This window comes from Procambarus clarkii, chromosome 91, assembly GCF_040958095.1.
Source record: "Procambarus clarkii isolate CNS0578487 chromosome 91, FALCON_Pclarkii_2.0, whole genome shotgun sequence".
Taxonomy (NCBI): domain Eukaryota; kingdom Metazoa; phylum Arthropoda; class Malacostraca; order Decapoda; family Cambaridae; genus Procambarus; species Procambarus clarkii.
Window position 1 is genome coordinate 11,479,990 of NC_091240.1, and position 20,000 is coordinate 11,499,989.

Genomic DNA, 20,000 nt, shown 5'->3' on the forward strand with positions numbered 1-20,000 from the left:
GGCCTGGAGCAGTTTCCTGGGTGATGCTTTGACCGCAGCGAGAACCTCTTAGTGTTAGTCTTATCATCCTTCACCTGTCTCGGTGTGACACGAGGGGTGTGTGACACGAGGGTGTGTGACACGAGGGGTGTGTGACACGAGGGGTGTGTGACACGAGGGGTGTGACACGAGGGTGTGTGACACGAGGGGTGTGTGACACGAGGGGTGTGACACGAGGGTGTGTGACACGAGGGGTGTGTGACACGAGGGGTGTGACACGAGGGGTGTGTGACACGAGGGGTGTGACACGAGGGTGTGTGACACGAGGGGTGTGGCACCAGACCTGACATAGGGAGGCAGATCACGCCCCTGGGAGCGTCAAGGTAAGGGATCTCACTCCCTTAATACGCTCTTTTTTCCCCCCTCAAGCAACAAGGGTTTTTGCCCCCTGGAGTCACACTTTCTTCCCGCGGTTAACCGCACTCCCTGAACCGTGTTTCCGTTACAATAAATGCCCGGTGGTTCCATCAAACTGTTGGAGCACACTTCCGGTCCACACCTGCCGCACAAGCCTGACGATAAACACCTGATATATCCATACATAATTGACAATTTAAACATGGGACTTACGAATGTTAGTCTTAACATATTGTCCTGTAAGCATTGTAAACAAAACGTTTTGAAAATTAAGCGTAACTAATAGTTTTAGGCACTGATAAAAGTACTAGGCTTGTACTTACCTAGATGTATTTGCTGGGTCGTGTAGCTGTCATTCAACCGTCAATAATTCAATGCAATAAATGTTCACTTTTATCTTGTTTTCATCTTGCGTCAGATATTATCGACCTCGTCCGCAAGAGGGCGGACGAGGCTGCTGCAAATAAAATATTGCGTGTGAGGCACAGATTTTCAAACCGGAATGCCGCTTGAAAATCCGAGATCAAAACAATACAGAATCCTCTATGCAATTGATTTAAATAATATGTTAGATAAATAAATATATTGTTACTTTGAAAGGGAATAATTTTCTATAAAATTATTTTAGTGGCGGGCATTCTTAGGAATGTACGTCACTGGTTAGCTAATTTCCGTTTCCAGCTTCCACCTATGTTCCCTTGTCCTATTTTCTCTCACTGTAAAGCGCCTATCTGTGCCTACCTCGTCTATTTTGCTCGGTATGTTATATGTTGTGATCATATCCCCTATGTTCCTTCTCTCCTGTTAGGTTGTGAGGTTTTGTGAGGTAACATGCCCTTGTAATTAAGGTAGGTAGTTCAGATTCGAGTCTCGACAAACGTATGACTTTTTCAAGTTTAGGTTTATGCTTGTCGAGGTGCAGATGCCACGATGGTGTGTAGATTAGTATAGCCTCACAGTCTTGATTTACATTTTCAAACACTGTTTTGATTTGTGTTAGCTGCCCGTATGTCGGGTGTATAGGATATGTTGAGACGTCATCTGTTACTACCGGTTATGTTCTCTAATATCCATTTATATATATATATATATATATATATATATATATATATATATATATAGGGGGGTACCACCACTGGTGTAATTATAGGGACCCACAGCCTCAGAGAAGGGAACACAGAGCACTCAGGGAAAAACTTGACATTTAACTCTGAATACGAAAGAGTGTTCACTTCTCCTACCACCCCCTTTTTTTTTTTATTATGATGTACACTTTATTATGCAAGGTTATACAGTTACATATCTGATTTTATACAAAAAATGAACATTAAGAGGACACAAGAAAAAGTTCGCTTCCTAGAGGCTGTAGATTTCCTCGAACTCCTCCGACGCCGGGCAGGAACCGAGGATGCAGCGGGCATTTCCCCTCTGGATCGCGACACTGAGGCGCTGAAAGAGAAAACTTGCTGCTCTAGGGTCTCTTGTGGTGTCAATGAGCTTGGAACCAAGATCCTTAAGAAACCTTCTTGCACTCTCACCCCATGGGCCTAGGGTCTCAGACCCTATTGGAACGAAATTGTACCTTTGATCTAATTGCCTGTACTTGACTGACTTTTGTTTTTCTCTGTGTGTCGCTGCGGCTCCTGCCGTGCCGGCAGAGAGGGTGATGTATGTCGTTGCCAGGGTGGATACGCAAGTATAGTCCCATGCTAACTGCCTGCCACCCTTCCACGGACGCAGTGTGATTCCGTCTGGTCGGCCGGCAAAGCTAACAGAGTCACGGTTCAGTAGGTTGCGGGGCTCTCTCTCCGCTGGACACTGAGCAGAGGCAAGGCTTCTTTTAATGATGTCGTTGACTTCGTCGTGTCTAGTGTGCCAACCACCCGATTTTCCACAGTGCAGGCCATGCAATCCATATTCGTCAGCATCTGCCTCGCCGCAAATACACCTGTGAACAGTGTGGATAGGGGCAGCAAGGCGGAGAGCGACTGCAATACGGAGCTCCTGCGGATAATATATATATTATATATATATATATATATATATATATATATATATATATATATATATATATATATATATATATATATATATATATATATATATATTTTATTAAATATGACCGAAAAAGTAAGATTAATAATTCTAACACGAATTTTCTCAATCTTTCGTACATTATGCTTCACTGTTGGAGGTAAATCAAAAATCACTTCTCCAAAATTCATTTTTATTTCTAGTCTGACGCGACACGGGCGCGTTTCGTAAAACTTATTACATTTTCAAAGACTTCACAAATACACAACTGATTAGAACTTGCGTTTCCCTGATTTTATATCTACATTTGAGTGAGGTGGGAAGGGTGATGTGGCATTACATTTGAGTGAGGTGGGAAGGATGATGCCTTCAGCCGAACAAGTCTATGTGGGTGGGGACGAGGACAGGTTGACGAGTTTAGCAGTTACCAGGGAGGATGTTCTTAAACAAATAGTAAAACTCAAACCAAACAAATCCCCAGGGCCGGATGAAGTGTTTGCTAGGGTGCTTAAAGAATGCAAAGAGGAGCTTTGTGACCCACTGTCAACCATATTTAATAAATCAATAGAGTCAGGCAGAGTGCCAGAGTTTTGGAAAGTTGCTAATGTGATACCAGTTTTTAAGAAAGGAGATAGATCACTTGCGTCTAACTATCGACCAATTAGCCTAACGTCTATTGTGGGAAAGTTACTCGAATCTATAATAGCAAATAAAATTCGTCTTCATCTTGAAAAACATAAATTAATAATTGAGTCGCAACATGGTTTTATAAATGGCCGTTCATGTTTAACAAATTTGTTATCTTTTTATTCTAGCATTGTTGAGGCAGTTGATAGTGGTAAGGATTGCGATGTTGTATACCTTGACTTTAGCAAAGCTTTTGATACAGTGCCACATGTAAGACTGATTAAAAAAATAGAGTCTCATGGTATTGGGGGTGCTATATTAAGCTGGATTAGGGCATGGCTATACCAAAGGAAACAGAGAGTTAGTATAAATGGAATCAAGTCAGAGTGGGAAAATGTTGTAAGTGGAGTGCCTCAAGGCTCTGTCCTGGGACCTCTGTTGTTTATAATATATATAAATGATTTAGATTCAGGTTTGAGTAGCAACATTTGCAAATTTGCCGATGATACGAAAATCGGTAGGGAAATTAATTCGGAGGAGGACTCACTATCACTTCAAGTTGATCTAGATAGGGTTTTGAAATGGTCAAAGGATTGGCAGATGCAGTTTAATGCTGATAAATGTAAAGTTCTGAGGTTAGGTAATGATGATAGAGTTACAAGATACGAGCTAGATGGTGTTGTGATTGCGAAGTCGGATTGCGAAAGGGATCTGGGAGTTATGATTAGTAAGAATTTAAAACAAAAGGATCAATGCATAAATGTTCGTAATAAGGCAAATCGGACACTTGGATTTATTAATCGCAGCGTTAGTAACAAGACACCTGGTGTGGTTCTCAAGCTATATCTTGCTCTAGTTAGGCCCCATTTAGATTATGCAGTTCAGTTTTGGTCGCCATATTATAGAATGGATATAAATTCACTTGAACGTGTCCAGCGTAGGATGACTAAGTTAATTCCCCAAATTAGAAATCTTTCATATGAAGAAAGATTAACAAAGCTTAAGTTGCATTCACTGGAAAGGCGAAGAGTTAGGGGTGACATGATAGAGGTTTACAAGTGGATGAATGGACATAACCGGGGGGATATTAATAGGGTATTAAAAGTATCAACACAGGACAGAACACGAAACAATGGATATAAATTGGATAAGTTTAGATTTAGGAAAGACTTGGGTAAATACTGGTTCAGTAACAGGGTTGTTGATTTGTGGAACCAATTGCCGCGTAACATTGTGGAGGTGGGGTCCCTCGATTGTTTCAAGCACGGGTTGGACAAGTATATGAGTGGGATTGGGTGGTTATAGAATAGGAGCTGCCTCGTATGGGCCAATAGGCCTTCTGCAGTTACCTTTGTTCTTATGTTCTTATGTTCTTATGATGTGGCATTAGAGGATATTAATAGGGTATTAAAAGTATCAACACAAGACAGAACACGAAACAATGGATATTGAATAGAAGTGTTTGTAGAAAGCCTATTGGTCCATATTTCTTGATGCTTCTATATTGGAGCGGAGTCTTGAGGTGGGTAGAATATAGTTGTGCAATAATTGGCTGTTGATTGCTGGTGTTGACTTCTTGATGTGTAGTGCCTCGCAAACGTCAAGCCGCCTGCTATCGCTGTATCTATCGATGATTTCTGTGTTGTTTACTAGGATTTCTCTGGCGATGGTTTGGTTATGGGAAGAGATTATATGTTCCTTAATGGAGCCCTGTTGTTTATGCATCGTTAAACGCCTAGAAAGAGATGTTGTTGTCTTGCCTATATACTGGGTTTTTTGGAGCTTACAGTCCCCAAGTGGGCATTTGAAGGCATAGACGACGTTAGTCTCTTTTAAAGCGTTCTGTTTCGTGTCTGGAGAGTTTCTCATGAGTAGGCTGGCCGTTTTTCTGGTTTTATAGTAAATCGTCAGTTGTATCCTCTGATTTTTGTCTGTAGGGATAACGTTTCTATTAACAATATCTTTCAGGACCCTTTCCTCTGTTTTATGAGCTGTGGAAAAGAAGTTCCTGTAAAACAGTCTAATAGGGGGTATAGGTGTTGTGTTAGTTGTCTCTTCGGAGGTTGCATGGCTTTTCACTTTCCTTCTTATGATGTCTTCGATGAAACCATTGGAGAAACCGTTATTGACTAGAACCTGCCTTACCCTACAGAGTTCTTCGTCGACTTGCTTCCATTCTGAGCTGTGGCTGAGAGCACGGTCGACGTATGCGTTAACAACACTCCTCTTGTACCTGTCAGGGCAGTCGCTGTTGGCATTTAGGCACATTCCTATGTTTGTTTCCTTTGTGTAGACTGCAGTGTGGAAACCTCCGCCCTTTTCCATGACTGTTACATCTAGAAAAGGCAGCTTCCCATCCTTTTCCGTCTCGTAAGTGAAACGCAGCACGGAACTCTGCTCAAATGCCTCCTTCAGCTCCTGCAGATGTCTGACATCAGGTACCTGTGTAAAAATGTCGTCAACATACCTGCAGTATATGGCCGGTTTCAAGTTCATGTCGACTAAGACTTTTTGCTCGATGGTACCCATGTAGAAGTTTGCAAACAGGACACCTAGGGGAGAACCCATAGCGTTTATATATATATATATATATATATATATATATATATATATATATATATATATATATATATATATATATATATATATATATATATATATATATATATAAATTTACTTATTTACATATTAATAAGTTTTGTAAGTAATGGTATTGTACTTACGGGTTTCAGGAAGTGTTGGTGGATTAAGGCGAGTGTAGAGTGCAGGGAGAGATGTGGTGCAGCCTGCACCATCACGATGTGACGGTGTCGTCTCACCTCTACTGAACACTCCTGGGTAAGTCCCCCACACGGCTGGCTCACCACTCGCATCAGTAAGTCACCATCCATCATTATCTCGCTGCGTTATTACTCGTGAATCTATGAAGCGTGTGACCTGTTATTGTATGGTGGTAGACCACAGTTGTGGTCACTACACACCTCAAGGCCCTCCTTCACACGTGTACAGTAATCTATAAGTATAACCTTGACACAGCTTTCATAGCGTATATTCTTGGACACGAGGTGCGTGGGGGACACTATTATTCTTGGACACGAGGTGAAGGACTATAGTGACCAGTGACCAGGGGATGACGGCACACCAGCGGCTGTTGACCAGTCCGTGTCCACAATAAGGTCCTCTGGTGTAAGACGGGTCTGGTGTGGTTATCAGGTTAAATGCCTTTGATCTCCAGGTATATGATAAATATTGGCTTAAATAGCCGTGGTAGGCTTTATAAAGGCTTGGTTGTACTGTAGGAACAACCCGGCCTCTGAACACCACATCGCATTTTGACCTATATATCCATTAAGGCCAGAAACTGATTGAACTAAAAATCATAGCGGGTCGCGAAATTGACCTGATGTCCCGTTTTCTATTCGTGAGTCCTCTGTTAGGTTAGGTACGGCCAATTTAATACATCAGTTTAGTGACGTTGGGAACGATCGAACAGTCAGTAGTAGTAGTAGTAGGCATCCTTCAGTCTAAAGACTATGGAGTTGCGCCCTGACAGGGCGCAAAGTCTGGGTAGGTAGATATGGAGGAGAAGCTGTTACCCATGCAGCAGGTCCCCCCTCTCCACGTTGCTGAGATTATCCAACAGTCAGTATTTGTATATTTTATGAAGTAGGTAATTAACCCGGGCGTTTGGAGCATAAGCGGCACTATAAGCTTACTAAGGTCCCATTAAGGGACCGGGTGCCACAAAAATATTCGTCCCGACATGAAACATTGTGAAAACTGCTAAACAAATCTCACGTTATTTGGCATCAGCGTCGGGAAAATTTCATCCCAATATATTCAGAAATGGATTTTATACGAATTATAAAAAAGTGCACAAGCAGTACTGATGATAACAATAACACCTCCTAGTTAGTGGAGCTCAGGGGTAATGACGTGATTAGAGAGGCAAGCGCCTGGTCGACGCACAAAGGAGACTAGTAGTAGTAGTCAAGATGGTCCACAGGGTGAGAGAGAGAGAGAGAGAGAGAGAGAGAGAAGATTAAGCCACCCAAAAGGTGGCATGGACATGAATAGCCCATAAGTGGTGGCCCTTTTGAGCCATTTCCAGTATCAATAGATGATACTGGAGATCTGTGGAGGTGCGACTGCACCCTGCGTGACGGGAGATGTCTCCCGTGCCACAGAGTGAGATATGCAGCTGGTACCTTCTACGACTGCCACCTGGAGGGCAAAATTCCATACAAATAATAATAATGAGTAAGTATGTGTTGCTGTTAGATATATATCATATAAATACATTACCCAATGGCAATATTTCTAATGTCCAACAATATATTTTTTGAGGGGGGGGGGGACTTTTTTTTCCTCTTTGTTTCTCATCTAATTTTGTCGTGGCGTCTACATCTTTGAGAATACACACCCGTCACTAAACATGTGAAGTTGGAACGAAATTGGTCGCACGTGCCAGAACTTGTGACTTAATTTTTTTTTTTTGCCGAGTTATTTACAGATTTCAAACTCTATTTTCTTTGTCTCTTTAGGTTGTTTTTGCTGAATGGGGACCAGATTAAGGCTTTATCACTAGTATAAAGTATACATATATATCCCCTAACCCATTATAATTATCCCTATATAATTATAATTATAATTATTATAATTATAATTATAATTATAATTATAACCCATTATAATTATCCCTATATTATCCCTATATATATATATATATTTTTTTTTTTGGGGGGGGGGTTATTTTTTCTTGACTTCACTGACCTACAACTTTCACATATTCGAGTACGAATGCCAAGCAATATTTATGAAAACTTACAAATTATTACATCAATTCGAACTACTATATCAGTCCGTCCTCCAAAATTTAGGAGGTAAATGTAACAGCACAAGTAAGTGTAATTATGTACTATTCATAGCAGTCAGGAATTGTACTTATTTCCACTTAGTATTTAACCGTACTGTCAAATATATTGAGAATATTTGAGTTTACCTGAAAAGTGGAATAGAAAACCACAACCTAACCTAACCTTCTCAGTGTTTGAAGATAGGCATTTTATTGCTTCTTAATTACAATTAGTGCTTAACCTATAGCTATATTGATATTACAGTTTTATAAAACTAAAATATATCAATAAATTGCAAAGTGACTGAGGATATTTACAAATTTTGTATAAAATCTCAATAGTTTAATAAAACTGAAAAAGAAATTCCTGATATTTAAAACTTGTGTATAGCGAATTGAACTTGAAAACTTCATCCTAATATACTGTTTTAACAGAAAACAAGGAGAATAAAAGGGGAGGTAAATGTAATAGCCCCATAAGTGCAATTATGTACTATGTATGACAGTAAGGAAATGTACTTATTACACTTAGTATTAAACCGTACCGTCTATTCGGAGGATGGGTTGACTATATTTATTGTCGAGAAGTTTACCTTTATTTTTCTGTATGAGCAGAATTTTCAACTTTATGACCTAGTTAAAAATTCAGTTTCTGACCCATTCTCACCATTTTTACATATTATGTGCAACATTCTTAGTTCTAAGGTTTCCATAAAGCCATAACTTTTGGAGTTATACATTTTTGCGTCTAAATTTTGCGCATATTTTGAAGGCCACATTGAATATTTTTTTTACACTAAACTATACTCTCAAACTAAATTTTAGCTCTACGAAAATGAACGTTATATGCCATTCTGAGCCCATAATGAATAAAATAAAAATTGGTGACATTTTAAATAAGAAACTAATTTGAAATTTTGAAATATATAATTTTTTTTAATATTTTTATTTTATTTTCTATTCATGTTATGATGTTTATCCATTAGGAAAAGTTGGAGTATTTAGCATGTAGATTATGCACACAAAATTTGAGTGTTTGAGGAAGGTTGAGAAATTTTGCACCCGGCCCCATAACCCAACGACTGACCTTCATCGGGATTCAAGCCATAAGTAACTAAGTGATTGCAACCTATCCACCGCTGCCCACTGGATGGAGGGCGGTGCAGGACAAACATATCAATTGTGACACTAGCTCTCCACATATGTCAGTTGCTTAATTTAGAACCTGTACTCGAGGTCGATCTCGAACCCATTGTTGATGTGACGACTTATATTGAATTTTGTAACTAGCTCATCAAGATTGTAACTTGCTTAGCTAAATGAATTGTGGGGTTCAGTCCCTGAGCCCATTATGTGCCTCTGTAACCCTTTCCACTACCGCCCACAAGACGGGTATGGGGTGCATAATAAATGAACTAAACTAAAAACTGCTATGTGACGAGGTTCATTAGGTGTAAGGAAACTTGTTCCAACGTCTCCGTCCTGCCACGGGAGGAGAACCCACCACTGTTCCGTTCTGAACCGACCGGCTTGGTTCTTTTCAGTGCATGTTTCTTAAAGAAAGGCAATTAGGGACAGTAATTAGTAAAGGGTATAACACATATTTTAAGGTATGGTTAAGCATTTATGAATCATGGACATTTATCATCTAGGTTAAACGTCATAGTGCTGAAAAAATACTTTAGTTAGTCGTAAAATGTTGCCAGACTGAGTTAAGAGAAAATGGGACATGTAACTGGCAAAATATATGGTAGACCTTTATTTATTTATTTATTTATATATATACAAGAAGGTACATTGGGATTGTGAGGATACATGGCATAGTAATTACATTCTTGTAAAGCCACTAGTACGCGGAGCGTTTCGGGCAGGTCCTTAATCTAAGAAACTTATAAGTAGGTAAATACTTGCAAAATTTATAAAAATGATAACAGTTGCATAGCATGAAAAAAATAAAAGATGAGAGAAAAATTGTAGGTATATTAAAGCACATATGTAGCTCAGAATGATTGCAGTGACAGCTTGAATGGTAGTTTAACAAAACTTAGTAGGCACAATACAGCATATGGCTAGCACATAAAAGAAGACAGCAATGACCACAATGATAAAGTTGTTTGGCTTAAGTACATAAAGATTGGGAGATTGGGGTAACACTAGATACAGAGCAAGTTTAAAGCTCAGTGTAGGAAACTACGAAGATGAAATTAGGTACTTTTTGGTTTTGTTTTTAAATGAGGCAAAAGTTTGACAGCTTTTCAATTCACTAGGGAGTGAGTTCCATAGACTGGGTCCCTTAATTTGCATAGAGTGTTTACACAGATTAAGTTTGACCCTGGGGATATCAAAGAGATATTTATTTCTGGTGTGCTGATAATGGGTCCTATTACATCTGTCCAGGGAGAGTTTCAGAGCATGGTTTGCATTAAGAACAGGGTTTTGTAAATGTAGTTGACACAAGAGAATGTGTGGAGGGAGTTAATATTTAGCATGTTTAGGGATTTAAACAAGGGAGCTGAGTGTTGTCTGAAAGCAGAGTTTGTTATTATTCTGATAGCAGATTTTTGCTGGGTGATGGTGGTTTTTGCTTAAGGTGGTTTGCAGTGGTTGACCCCCATGCACAGATACCATAATTAAGATAGGGATAGATTAGTGCATAATATAGTGAGAGGAGAGCAGAGTTAGGAACATAATATCTTATTTTAGAGAGTATACCAACTGTCTTAGAGACTTTCTTAGTTATGTGTTGAATGTGGGTGCTGAAGTTGAGTCTCTTGTCTAGGAATAGGCCACGAAACTTTCCATCAATTTTATTACTGATGTTAATGTTGTCTACCTGTAGCTGAATTGCATTCGATGATTTACTTCCAAATAAGATGTAGTAGGTCTTTTCCCTGTTTAGTGTTAGTTTGTTAGTTGACATCCATAGGTGGACTTTTTTTAATTCATTATTCACAACATTATTTAGTGTATGTGGGTTGGGGTCTGAATAGATGAGATAGATGAGGGTAGTATCATCAGCAAACAATATAGGTTTAAGAATATTAGAGACATTAGGCAGATCATTGATATATATAAGAAATAGAAGAGGTCCTAAGATGCTGCCCTGTGGCACTCCTACGGTTATTGGTAGAGTGAAAGAGGTTGTATCATTGATGATTACACATTGGTGTCTGTCACTAAGATAGGATAGGATATTGTCCAGGGCAAGGCCTCGGATTCCATAATGCTGGAGTTTAAGTAAAAGTTTACTTTAACATTATTTTCACACAGCGATAATACTCACCATGACAGCCCATGAGGAAGGAATCTGGTGTGTTGGCAGTAGAGTAATAGTAATAGCCTCTTGATAGTTCACCTCGTGTCACACCTCGTCCAAAAATCAGGGAGCAGATAGAGAGCCAAGGAGCACACCAAGGTGTGGTCACCTCTGGCGTTCTCTTTCTCATAGACCTGGACCTGTTGTATAACGCTTTGAAACTACTGACAGTTTAGACCTCCATCTTCTCACTTAGCTTGTTCCAACTGTCTACCACTATTTGCAAAAGTATATTTTCTTATATTTTCTCATTGTGCGTGAGAGTTTGGGAGAGAGTGAGTGAACGAGTGAGTCATATATATTCTTACATTTTCACTGAAACTGGCATAAATTATCCTGTATAAACATTAACACAATCAATTAGAGTAGGCTATCTTCAGTATTTTTTTTTATTGACACATTTTTATTTCCACCATTTAAGGGACTATCATGTTGTTTGAGTTATAAAAGGGTGCTACCCATTTTATTACCAAATGTGGTTATAAAATTACTTTCAACCCTTTCACTTATAGTTCTTTGCCATATTCTTTGGTAGGCCTATCTATTCCAATTTTTATTTTTTTATATAAACTAAAATATTAATATACGGTACTTGTTCCAGGTAAAGTTATGTCGATGGGCTGGGGAGGCATGGTGGTGGGACCAGGATGGTGGGGAGCTGGAGGTGGAGGTAAGAGTGCCGTTCAACTGCTACAGGAAAGCAAGTCTCGCTATGTCAAAAGTGACCATGTACTTGGTAGCAGCCAAACCCCTGCTCGACCAGACCGCCTGCATATATCCTCCAATCCAAACATCTTCTTAAGTGCTCCATCACATACTCTTCATGTATCACGACCTTCACCAGCTCCAGAACGACGCCATGCTCTTGCTGAGCACAACAATATTGTAAATTTACGTGATCACCATAGTCTTGCAGGATTATCTCCTCCACGTTTAGTCCCATTAACAGGCCCAGCATCTTTAGGAGCACAACCTCCTCCTCTGCCAGCACGTTCACCTCGTGTCACACCTCGTCCAAAAATCAGGGGGCAGGGAGAGAGCCAAGGAGGGCGGTGTGGTGACCTCCGGCGTTCTCTTTCTCATGGTCCTGGAGACCGTAATGATAATGTCCAGATGAAACTACGTCGTTTGCTCAACACCGACTCCCAAGAAAATTTAGCTTCATTGTTGCAGCCACCAACTGAAACAAAGCCAAAAATACCACCCCCAGCACCTCGAAGAGGAGTGAAACTTTCTCCTCCAGGTACCTACAGAGCTGAACCTGCTACAGTTACTGCACACAAATCTTTACCAGATCTTAATCGAGCTGCTTCTCCTGCAGGAGAAACAGATTCTGAATGTGGTACCAGTGGACGTCGGCGGCCATCATGTCCTGGTGCACTGCCCTCCAGAAACAATGCTCCAGAACCTCCTCCTCGACCACCACGCATGTTTCGTGATCCACCACCTCTCCCTGAGCATTCTACAGACAGGCCTCCTGCAAGGCCACCTCTGCCACAGAGGCTACGAGAACCATCAATACCACGTTTATCTCGGTCTGGTGCATTGGCAACAACGCTAATGCCAACTGATGGCCGACGATCATCAGACAGTGATGTGTCTGCATATGGAGGCACTGGAAGTGGAGTCAGTAATAATGAGGAGGGACGACGCAGACCAATTCTCAGATCCAGGTCAGATGTTACACATGAACGAGGCCACTGGGAAGAAGATCTTCACAACTCTTTAGCACCTTTGGATTTAGAGGCTTTCTTTGAATCTATGGGTCTAGATTCTGTTACACACCGTCAGCTCACCTCTCCTCCCAATTCCCGACATTCCTCACCAGTTTATTTTGAGGAGGTTTCCTCTGAGGAATCTGGTCCATTGGGTGGTCGTCGAGGCAGTTCTGACTCTGATGATGGGCGGGGACTTTCAGGCCCTGGTCCTGGTCCACCTTTACCTCTTCGGGGTACTGGCGAGCCATCTATTGTAGAAAAGAATGCGCGTGTTATTAAATGGCTGTTTAACTGCCAGAAAGCACAAGGCACGTATGTTTCAAGAGTTGCTTCCATCAAAAGTTAGCCATGTGGTTTTTTTTTTTTTACTAGTCTACAGTCATTAATTGTGCAAGGAAAGGAACTGTTAGGGGAACAAGCTCTTTCCTTCCTTCCACTAATGCACAACAAATTTGGCTGTTTTACTGTGATAATCAGAGTGACAACTCAAATTTTAAGCAGTCAACCCTTCATAGTTCAATAGTCATTTATCATGAACATGCAGGATCCACCAGAGCATACAGTTTATAACTCTAATATTAATATCAGAGTGGTTATTCGATCTCCACTCATCTCAAGCTTATTACAATACTTTGTCTTGGCATTTGAAGGGAAGCCACAGTACAGGAATTTCAGCCACTAATTCTTTTTCACAAGATAAAAACCAAGAAATACTGTAGTTTGATATCTGAAGAGCCTTGCATGGTGTGGTTGGTGGCTGTCTCACAGGTGAAGCCATCAACATTTATTTAAAACAAAGATGAAAAAATGTGGGCAGCTTCAAGTTCTCAACAAACCTTCACATGTACTATAAGAAATAATAGGTCCAGATAGAAAGCAATAGACAATATGAAACAAAACTAATTTTAATTGTAGCCAAATACTATAATAACCACAGGAAAACCCTAACAGTGAAAAAGATTGCCCCTCTACAGTACCAATATCAATAACTTAGAGGCAGCTTTGTATCAAGTATAAGTTGTCAAGTTAGTAGTAACATCATAATTTGCTACAATCACAGAACCAATTACTTTAATGAAATCTTTTTATTGGACTTATTATATTTTTTACAGTACTGCATCTCAAAATTATATTGTACTTAAAATGTTACATAATCTAGCCACAAGTATTATGAATTTTCATGTACGTTGCAATTCATTGTGTACAGTATGTATATTCATTACACTGGGAACAGAGCTAAATAAGATTAGCTTAAAAAAATAATCAGAATTTTTAATATTTGAAAAAATCTATTTTGAGACTTATTCAAATAATAGCCACAACATTTTTATTATGTTAAGATGTTTAAAGAAATGCATACAAAGGCATTTTATACATATTTAATGGTATAATATTAATAAAGGTAAAGGAAAGACTCAATATATGTGTAAGTATTAATTTTTTGCATGTAACCTACATTTTTTCTCAAGGTGCTGTATACATTCTCAGACAATTGTATACAACACCTTGAGAAAGTATGTAGGCTACCTCCATTTTTTGTATACACTTGCACATATATTGGGTCTTTCGTATTTCATTCAAGCACTGCAGCAGTGTAGTAAGTTTCTTCATAATATAAATATACTTGAAAGTTGCATATGCAATAGCCCTTTGAAAATGTAAATTTTTGTTATTGATATCTTAGATTATATTCAAACTACTGTATGTATAGACTTAATATTTCTCCAGCATTTGCAATTTAAAAAATTTCACTAGTGCTCAAGTCCCACCAGCAGTGTTCTCTGTAAATTACAGCTTAAGTGAGTGATTAGTAAAAAGCAATGCCAAAAAGTGTTTAATAACTTGTATTAATGACACCTAATTATTGATATCATAACACAAAGTGTAAGGCTGTATTCGAGGCACCGAGATTTGCATTAATCTGCCTCGTCAAAATACAGTAATACCAAGGCTACATATTAGCCTTCAAGAAGTTTATATTTTGCTGCCGCTTCACATTAGCACACTACTGTTGGTTATTCTCATCCTTATTTTAAGAGCAGTTATTTAGAGGCTGTCCATCTAGGTAATGAATTTGTTTACACTGAAGTCTTACATCCACATTTAGTAATCCAATGCTACACACACACAGATCATATTACCCCTTGTTAAGATAGGATGTTCAAGAGTATTAAATGTTTTGACTGCCTGTACAAATGTATTGTGCCAATGACCTTGTTACGGTGCTAGAAAAATTATTACTCTACAAATTTCATTTTATAATACAGTACCTTGACACTTAATAATTCATGATTTATTGTTAGGCTAGTAATTAGCATAAATGTTATCAGTTATTGCTTTTTGTAGTTTTTACTGTTTATTATTTTACCACATTAAAAGCACAGGACTGATGTGAGTACCAGTACAGTACTGCATAATAAAGTAATCTTTACTTATAATACCTGTTCAGATAAGTTTGGTATGAAATTGTTTTCATTATTTATAAACACTGAAGATGAATGGAACTAGAATTGTGTAGAGTGCACCATTATTTTATTGAAGGCCAAAGGTACAGAGTACCTGTATATGGAACCACTAGGCATGGCACATGTTTGACTACGTTATTATCAATATTAACTAGAGAACCAGAGTAAATGAGTTTGATCTCTCTTGGTAACGAAGACAAAATTAACATCGATCTAGAAGTTAACATTTCAAGATTGTGAACTACTGTAATTAAGTTTGAGTTTTAATCTTTAAACAAAATTCTACTTCAGTGGTTTGCTTTTGTAAAGTGCTTAAATATCAAGAAGAGTTGTTTTAATATAAAACTAGTTAGTAGTTTTATAAATCTTAAAAAGTAGTTTTATAGATTTTATAATCTATATAAGTAGTTTATAAGTACTGTAAATCCGAAAGTACCCGGAGCTTCAGTTGTCAAGACTAATGTTTTAACTCAAGCAATATAGAAAATATTTGATAAAATTTGCAGTGTGACTAAATTTTTCATGTGTTTTGTCTGCCAGACTTTTAAAACACTCAAGTACTCTTGTTAATACAGAATAGGCAATACAATTTATATAATTATTCTATATTCACACATACTTCAAACAAGCCAAACAAGCTCAAATTAATTTATCATCCTTGTAATGTACTGTATTCCCCATGAAATAATGTTTATGCAATACACAGTTACATCTCCCCAGGCCTGTCCAGCCCTTCCCATCCTCCCCGGCCCTGCCCATCCTCCCCGGCCCTGCCCATCCTCCCCGGCCCTGCCCATCCTCCCCGGCCCTGTCCAGCCTCCCCGGCCCTGTCCAGCCACCCCGGCTCTGTCCAGCCTCCCCAGCCCTGTCCAGCCTCCCCAGCTCTGTCCAGCCTCCCCGGCCCTGTCCAGCCTCCCCGGCCCTGCCCAGCCTCCCCGGCCCTGCCCATCCTCCCCAGCCTTGCCCATCCAGAAACGGCAGCATTGCATAATACATGAACACGGTGATCAAATATGTATTATACTGTACACTGATCAAAGTACATTACACTAATTATACAGTGCAAAATGTGTGTTACTAGCAGATGCTTAAAATATTTAAGCCACTATTTTATGTATAATTTGTTGTACTATTAATTAGAATTTACTATTAATATATCAGAATAATTTATATACAAGATGTATTAAAAATGTTGAACACTTAAATTTGAGTGGACTTTAATCGTAGAGAAATACACTTATTTATACCTGTATTAGTTCTGTTTCAGTACAAAATTTAAATTTAATGTATTGTACATTATTGCATTTTAACTGTGCTGTATTCAATTAAATATATAAAGCAGATGAATCACAGTATTGAAGTGGCTGAAGATAGTATGACTAAACCACACATCAGGAAATGAAGAAACAACAACAGTTTGGTTCATCGTGGACCATTATCAAGGTGTGTAATAAATCATCATCGTTTCTTCACTTTCTGATTACCACTTTTTTTTATGACCAAACCACACAAATGTTGCAGGATCCATAAGTTCATTATATTTCTTCTTTAACATACTTTGTGACTGCAAATATGAAACTGGAGTGAATGAATAGCAAAGCATCTAAAATAAAAGAAAAATTATTATTGTAGAATACAGTATTGTATGGTAAGCTTTACAAGTCCTAGAGTAAGCTTTACAGATCATAGAGTAAGCTTTACAAGTCCCAGAATAAGCTTTACAAGTCCCAGAGTAAGCTGTACAATTCCTCAGTTCATCATACTCTGATGATCATTTAAAATTATGAATTTTGTGAAGTGTTTAAATTACAAACTTTAATTTAGATGTACAGTACGAGGTGAGGTCAGTGTTGAGCTATTACTGCCATAACACTTTAGCATCACCAAGCTGAATCTTTTCACTGCCAGTAATATTGTCAGTTAGAATATTTATCAAACAATGCATAGATATATTTTATGCTTGCCTGTAAGTATTGATCAAACATTTATATTTGACATTCAGTAGTTAATAAATAAATATAATGGATGGACTTTGATAAAAACAGACATGTATTTAACTATGTACAGGAACAGCCCCAGAAATGTATGACATTGACAAATTGCACCAATATTTATATATTGGTAGCCCTTGTCTGATAATATTTATCGTGACTAACTATTATATCTATATTAGATTGTGAAATTAAGTGACTTAAGTTTGGTGTATAGATTAGCACTTTGTCACTGCCACAGCACACCGCTTTGGAATACGTTCCCAAACTTGACTTTGGACTAATGAAGGCTAACTGATGCCACTTTTGATGCCCACCCACCCCGGTGCTCCTGGAAGTGCAACTAGTCATGCGCCACTCTATGCTTGTTAACTGAATGAGACAGTTAAACTGCATTGCATGAGTATACAGGAATTATTTTACAATATCTTTTGTGGTGAGGCATCAACAATGAGAGTTATGGAGCAAAATGTGCATGCAATGCATCAGGATGTAGAGAAATGCTATAATTGGTAGTGATACAGTGTAGTGGATTTCAGTAAGCATGTATCTAAAGCTGCTCATTAGTAAACATTATTACCAAATAATGTAAATTTAAGCTAGGGTATACAATGGAGTACAGTATATCATTTAGTTCCCTTTTATAGAACAGACTAACTTTGTACAATAGACATTACAAGTAATGATATTGGGTTTTAAATGTGTTTTGAAATTTATCAACATTTTAAGTACAGTATATGTGCACTTTAACTCTAAAATGTGAACATGGTTAAAGATACAATATAGCATTTTATTGGCAATATTAAAATTATCTAAATTAATTTACAAGATTATCATGTTACCATTCCAATATAGGGTAGAATTTAAACTAATTATAATTTCAGCTTTTCACATAGAGATAAGGTACATGCAACAAGAGAAGTCAGTAGCTTTAAAACAAGTACTGGTTATAGGTGTTGGTTCAGTGTCTGAACTGCAGTCTCAGAGTCTAGCATACCTAATTTTATAGAAGTTTTGTATTGATATAGGTGGTTTACATATATATATATATGGAGTAGGTTAATGGAACGGCCTTGCCATTTAGAGGTAGTCAAAACTTTGCACAAGGTCTTGAGTTCTGTGTTTAGCATTTTACATTGAGCATATAATTATTGGTGGGTAGAAATTAAATATCGAATTAAATTCCTGGTTGCATTGCAAAAATATGAAACTGAAAATATTAAAGTGTTAATTACATTAGATCCAAAAATAGCCAAGTACCGTAACATTTTTCCCAGTCAAGAATAATGATACTAGATAGTTTTCTGCAACTTGAGAAAGGGTGCTCAAAAGTGATATTTCCTTAGATACTTAAGTGTAAATATCTCAATCTAGCCATGTGGAGTGCATTTTAGTACAGTGGTCTACGTCTTCGACTCTCACTCTAGGACCTCAGGGGGAGACAAATGGTTGGGCACATTTCCTTTCACCTGATGCTTCTGTTCACATGGCAGTGAACAGATAACCTGGGAGTTAAGCAACTGTTGTGGGTTGCATCCTGGGGAAGGTCAATAGTTATCCTAGAGGGACCTCAATAAGCCTAAGGTACAGGCTTCCTGTCCCTGACAATGGGAATTATTCATAACTTTTGGTCATCAGGCAAACCAAGCTTTATAGCTTTAATACTACATATAATTCAATATGTCTAGCTCTGAAATATTAATAATGAACACAAGATATTTTCCTATTGGATTTTCATTACATGAAAAAGGAATATAAAGAATTCATGATATATACAGTAAATGTTACAATGGCTAGTTACCCATCAACTTCACTGCCCATTGCTATTGATGGGTTCATAGAATTACCCAAATCCTGCTAGCATTACGTAAGTAATTAAGAAATATGGTATATTTACTCACTATAATGTTTGTGCTGAATGCAGATCATGATCAAACCTATTTTGAAATTATCTCATTTCATTACAAAATTAGAAGTAAATATGTAGCAGACGACGCCATAGGACGACGGTCCAAGCGACAATGTTGTGGAGCAACTTATCCAAGATATATTGCCAGTGGGTTTGCAAAGTTACTTCTAACATTACCTAACCCAAACTAACCTTGCCTAGCCCAGACTAACCTTACCTAAATTTGCAACAATTTGAGCAAGAAGTTTGACAACTGGATCACTGTGTACAGGAGGCCGATATGCCAGCAAACACTCTCCAGGTGACAAAATATCTTGGACAAGTCGCTCCAAAACATTGTCGCTTGGGCCGTCGACTTCCTATAGCATCACCTGCTACATATTTACATCTATTTTTGTTATGAAATGAGATCATTTCAGAATAAAATAGGTTTGATCATGTTCTGCATTCAGCACAAACATTATAGTGAGTAAATATACCATATTTCTTCACTACTTACATAATGTTAGCAGGATTTGGGTAATTCTATGAGCTGCTATTGATATAGGAATTTGTTGATATTTGAGGCTTTTAATTGTAGTAGTCCTGTATGTTATCCATGTAGTAGATCAACCAAACAGTATTTAAAGTATTTCTATTGGATAAACGTGTTTATATTGACTTTTACAATGATTTTATATCATGTATGA

The 20,000-nt window shown here is 38.2% G+C and overlaps 1 protein-coding gene across 10 annotated transcripts in view; it reads left to right on the top strand.

Annotated features, from left to right (window-relative positions):
• The window catches only part of LOC123774077 (protein FAM110B), a 119,640-nt gene that overhangs the window by 99,610 nt on the left and 30 nt on the right, over nt 1-20,000 (top strand). For all 10 annotated transcript variants that reach the window (XM_069318770.1, XM_069318774.1, XM_069318769.1 and 7 more), the window contains 2 exons: nt 5,790-5,895; nt 11,830-20,000. The exon at nt 11,830-20,000 is cut by the window's right edge and continues 30 nt beyond it. In XM_069318770.1, the coding sequence (XP_069174871.1) occupies nt 11,838-13,292 (1,455 nt within the window). In that variant the 5' untranslated portion in view covers nt 5,790-5,895; nt 11,830-11,837 and the 3' untranslated portion in view covers nt 13,293-20,000. The remainder of the gene's footprint in view (nt 1-5,789; nt 5,896-11,829) is intronic.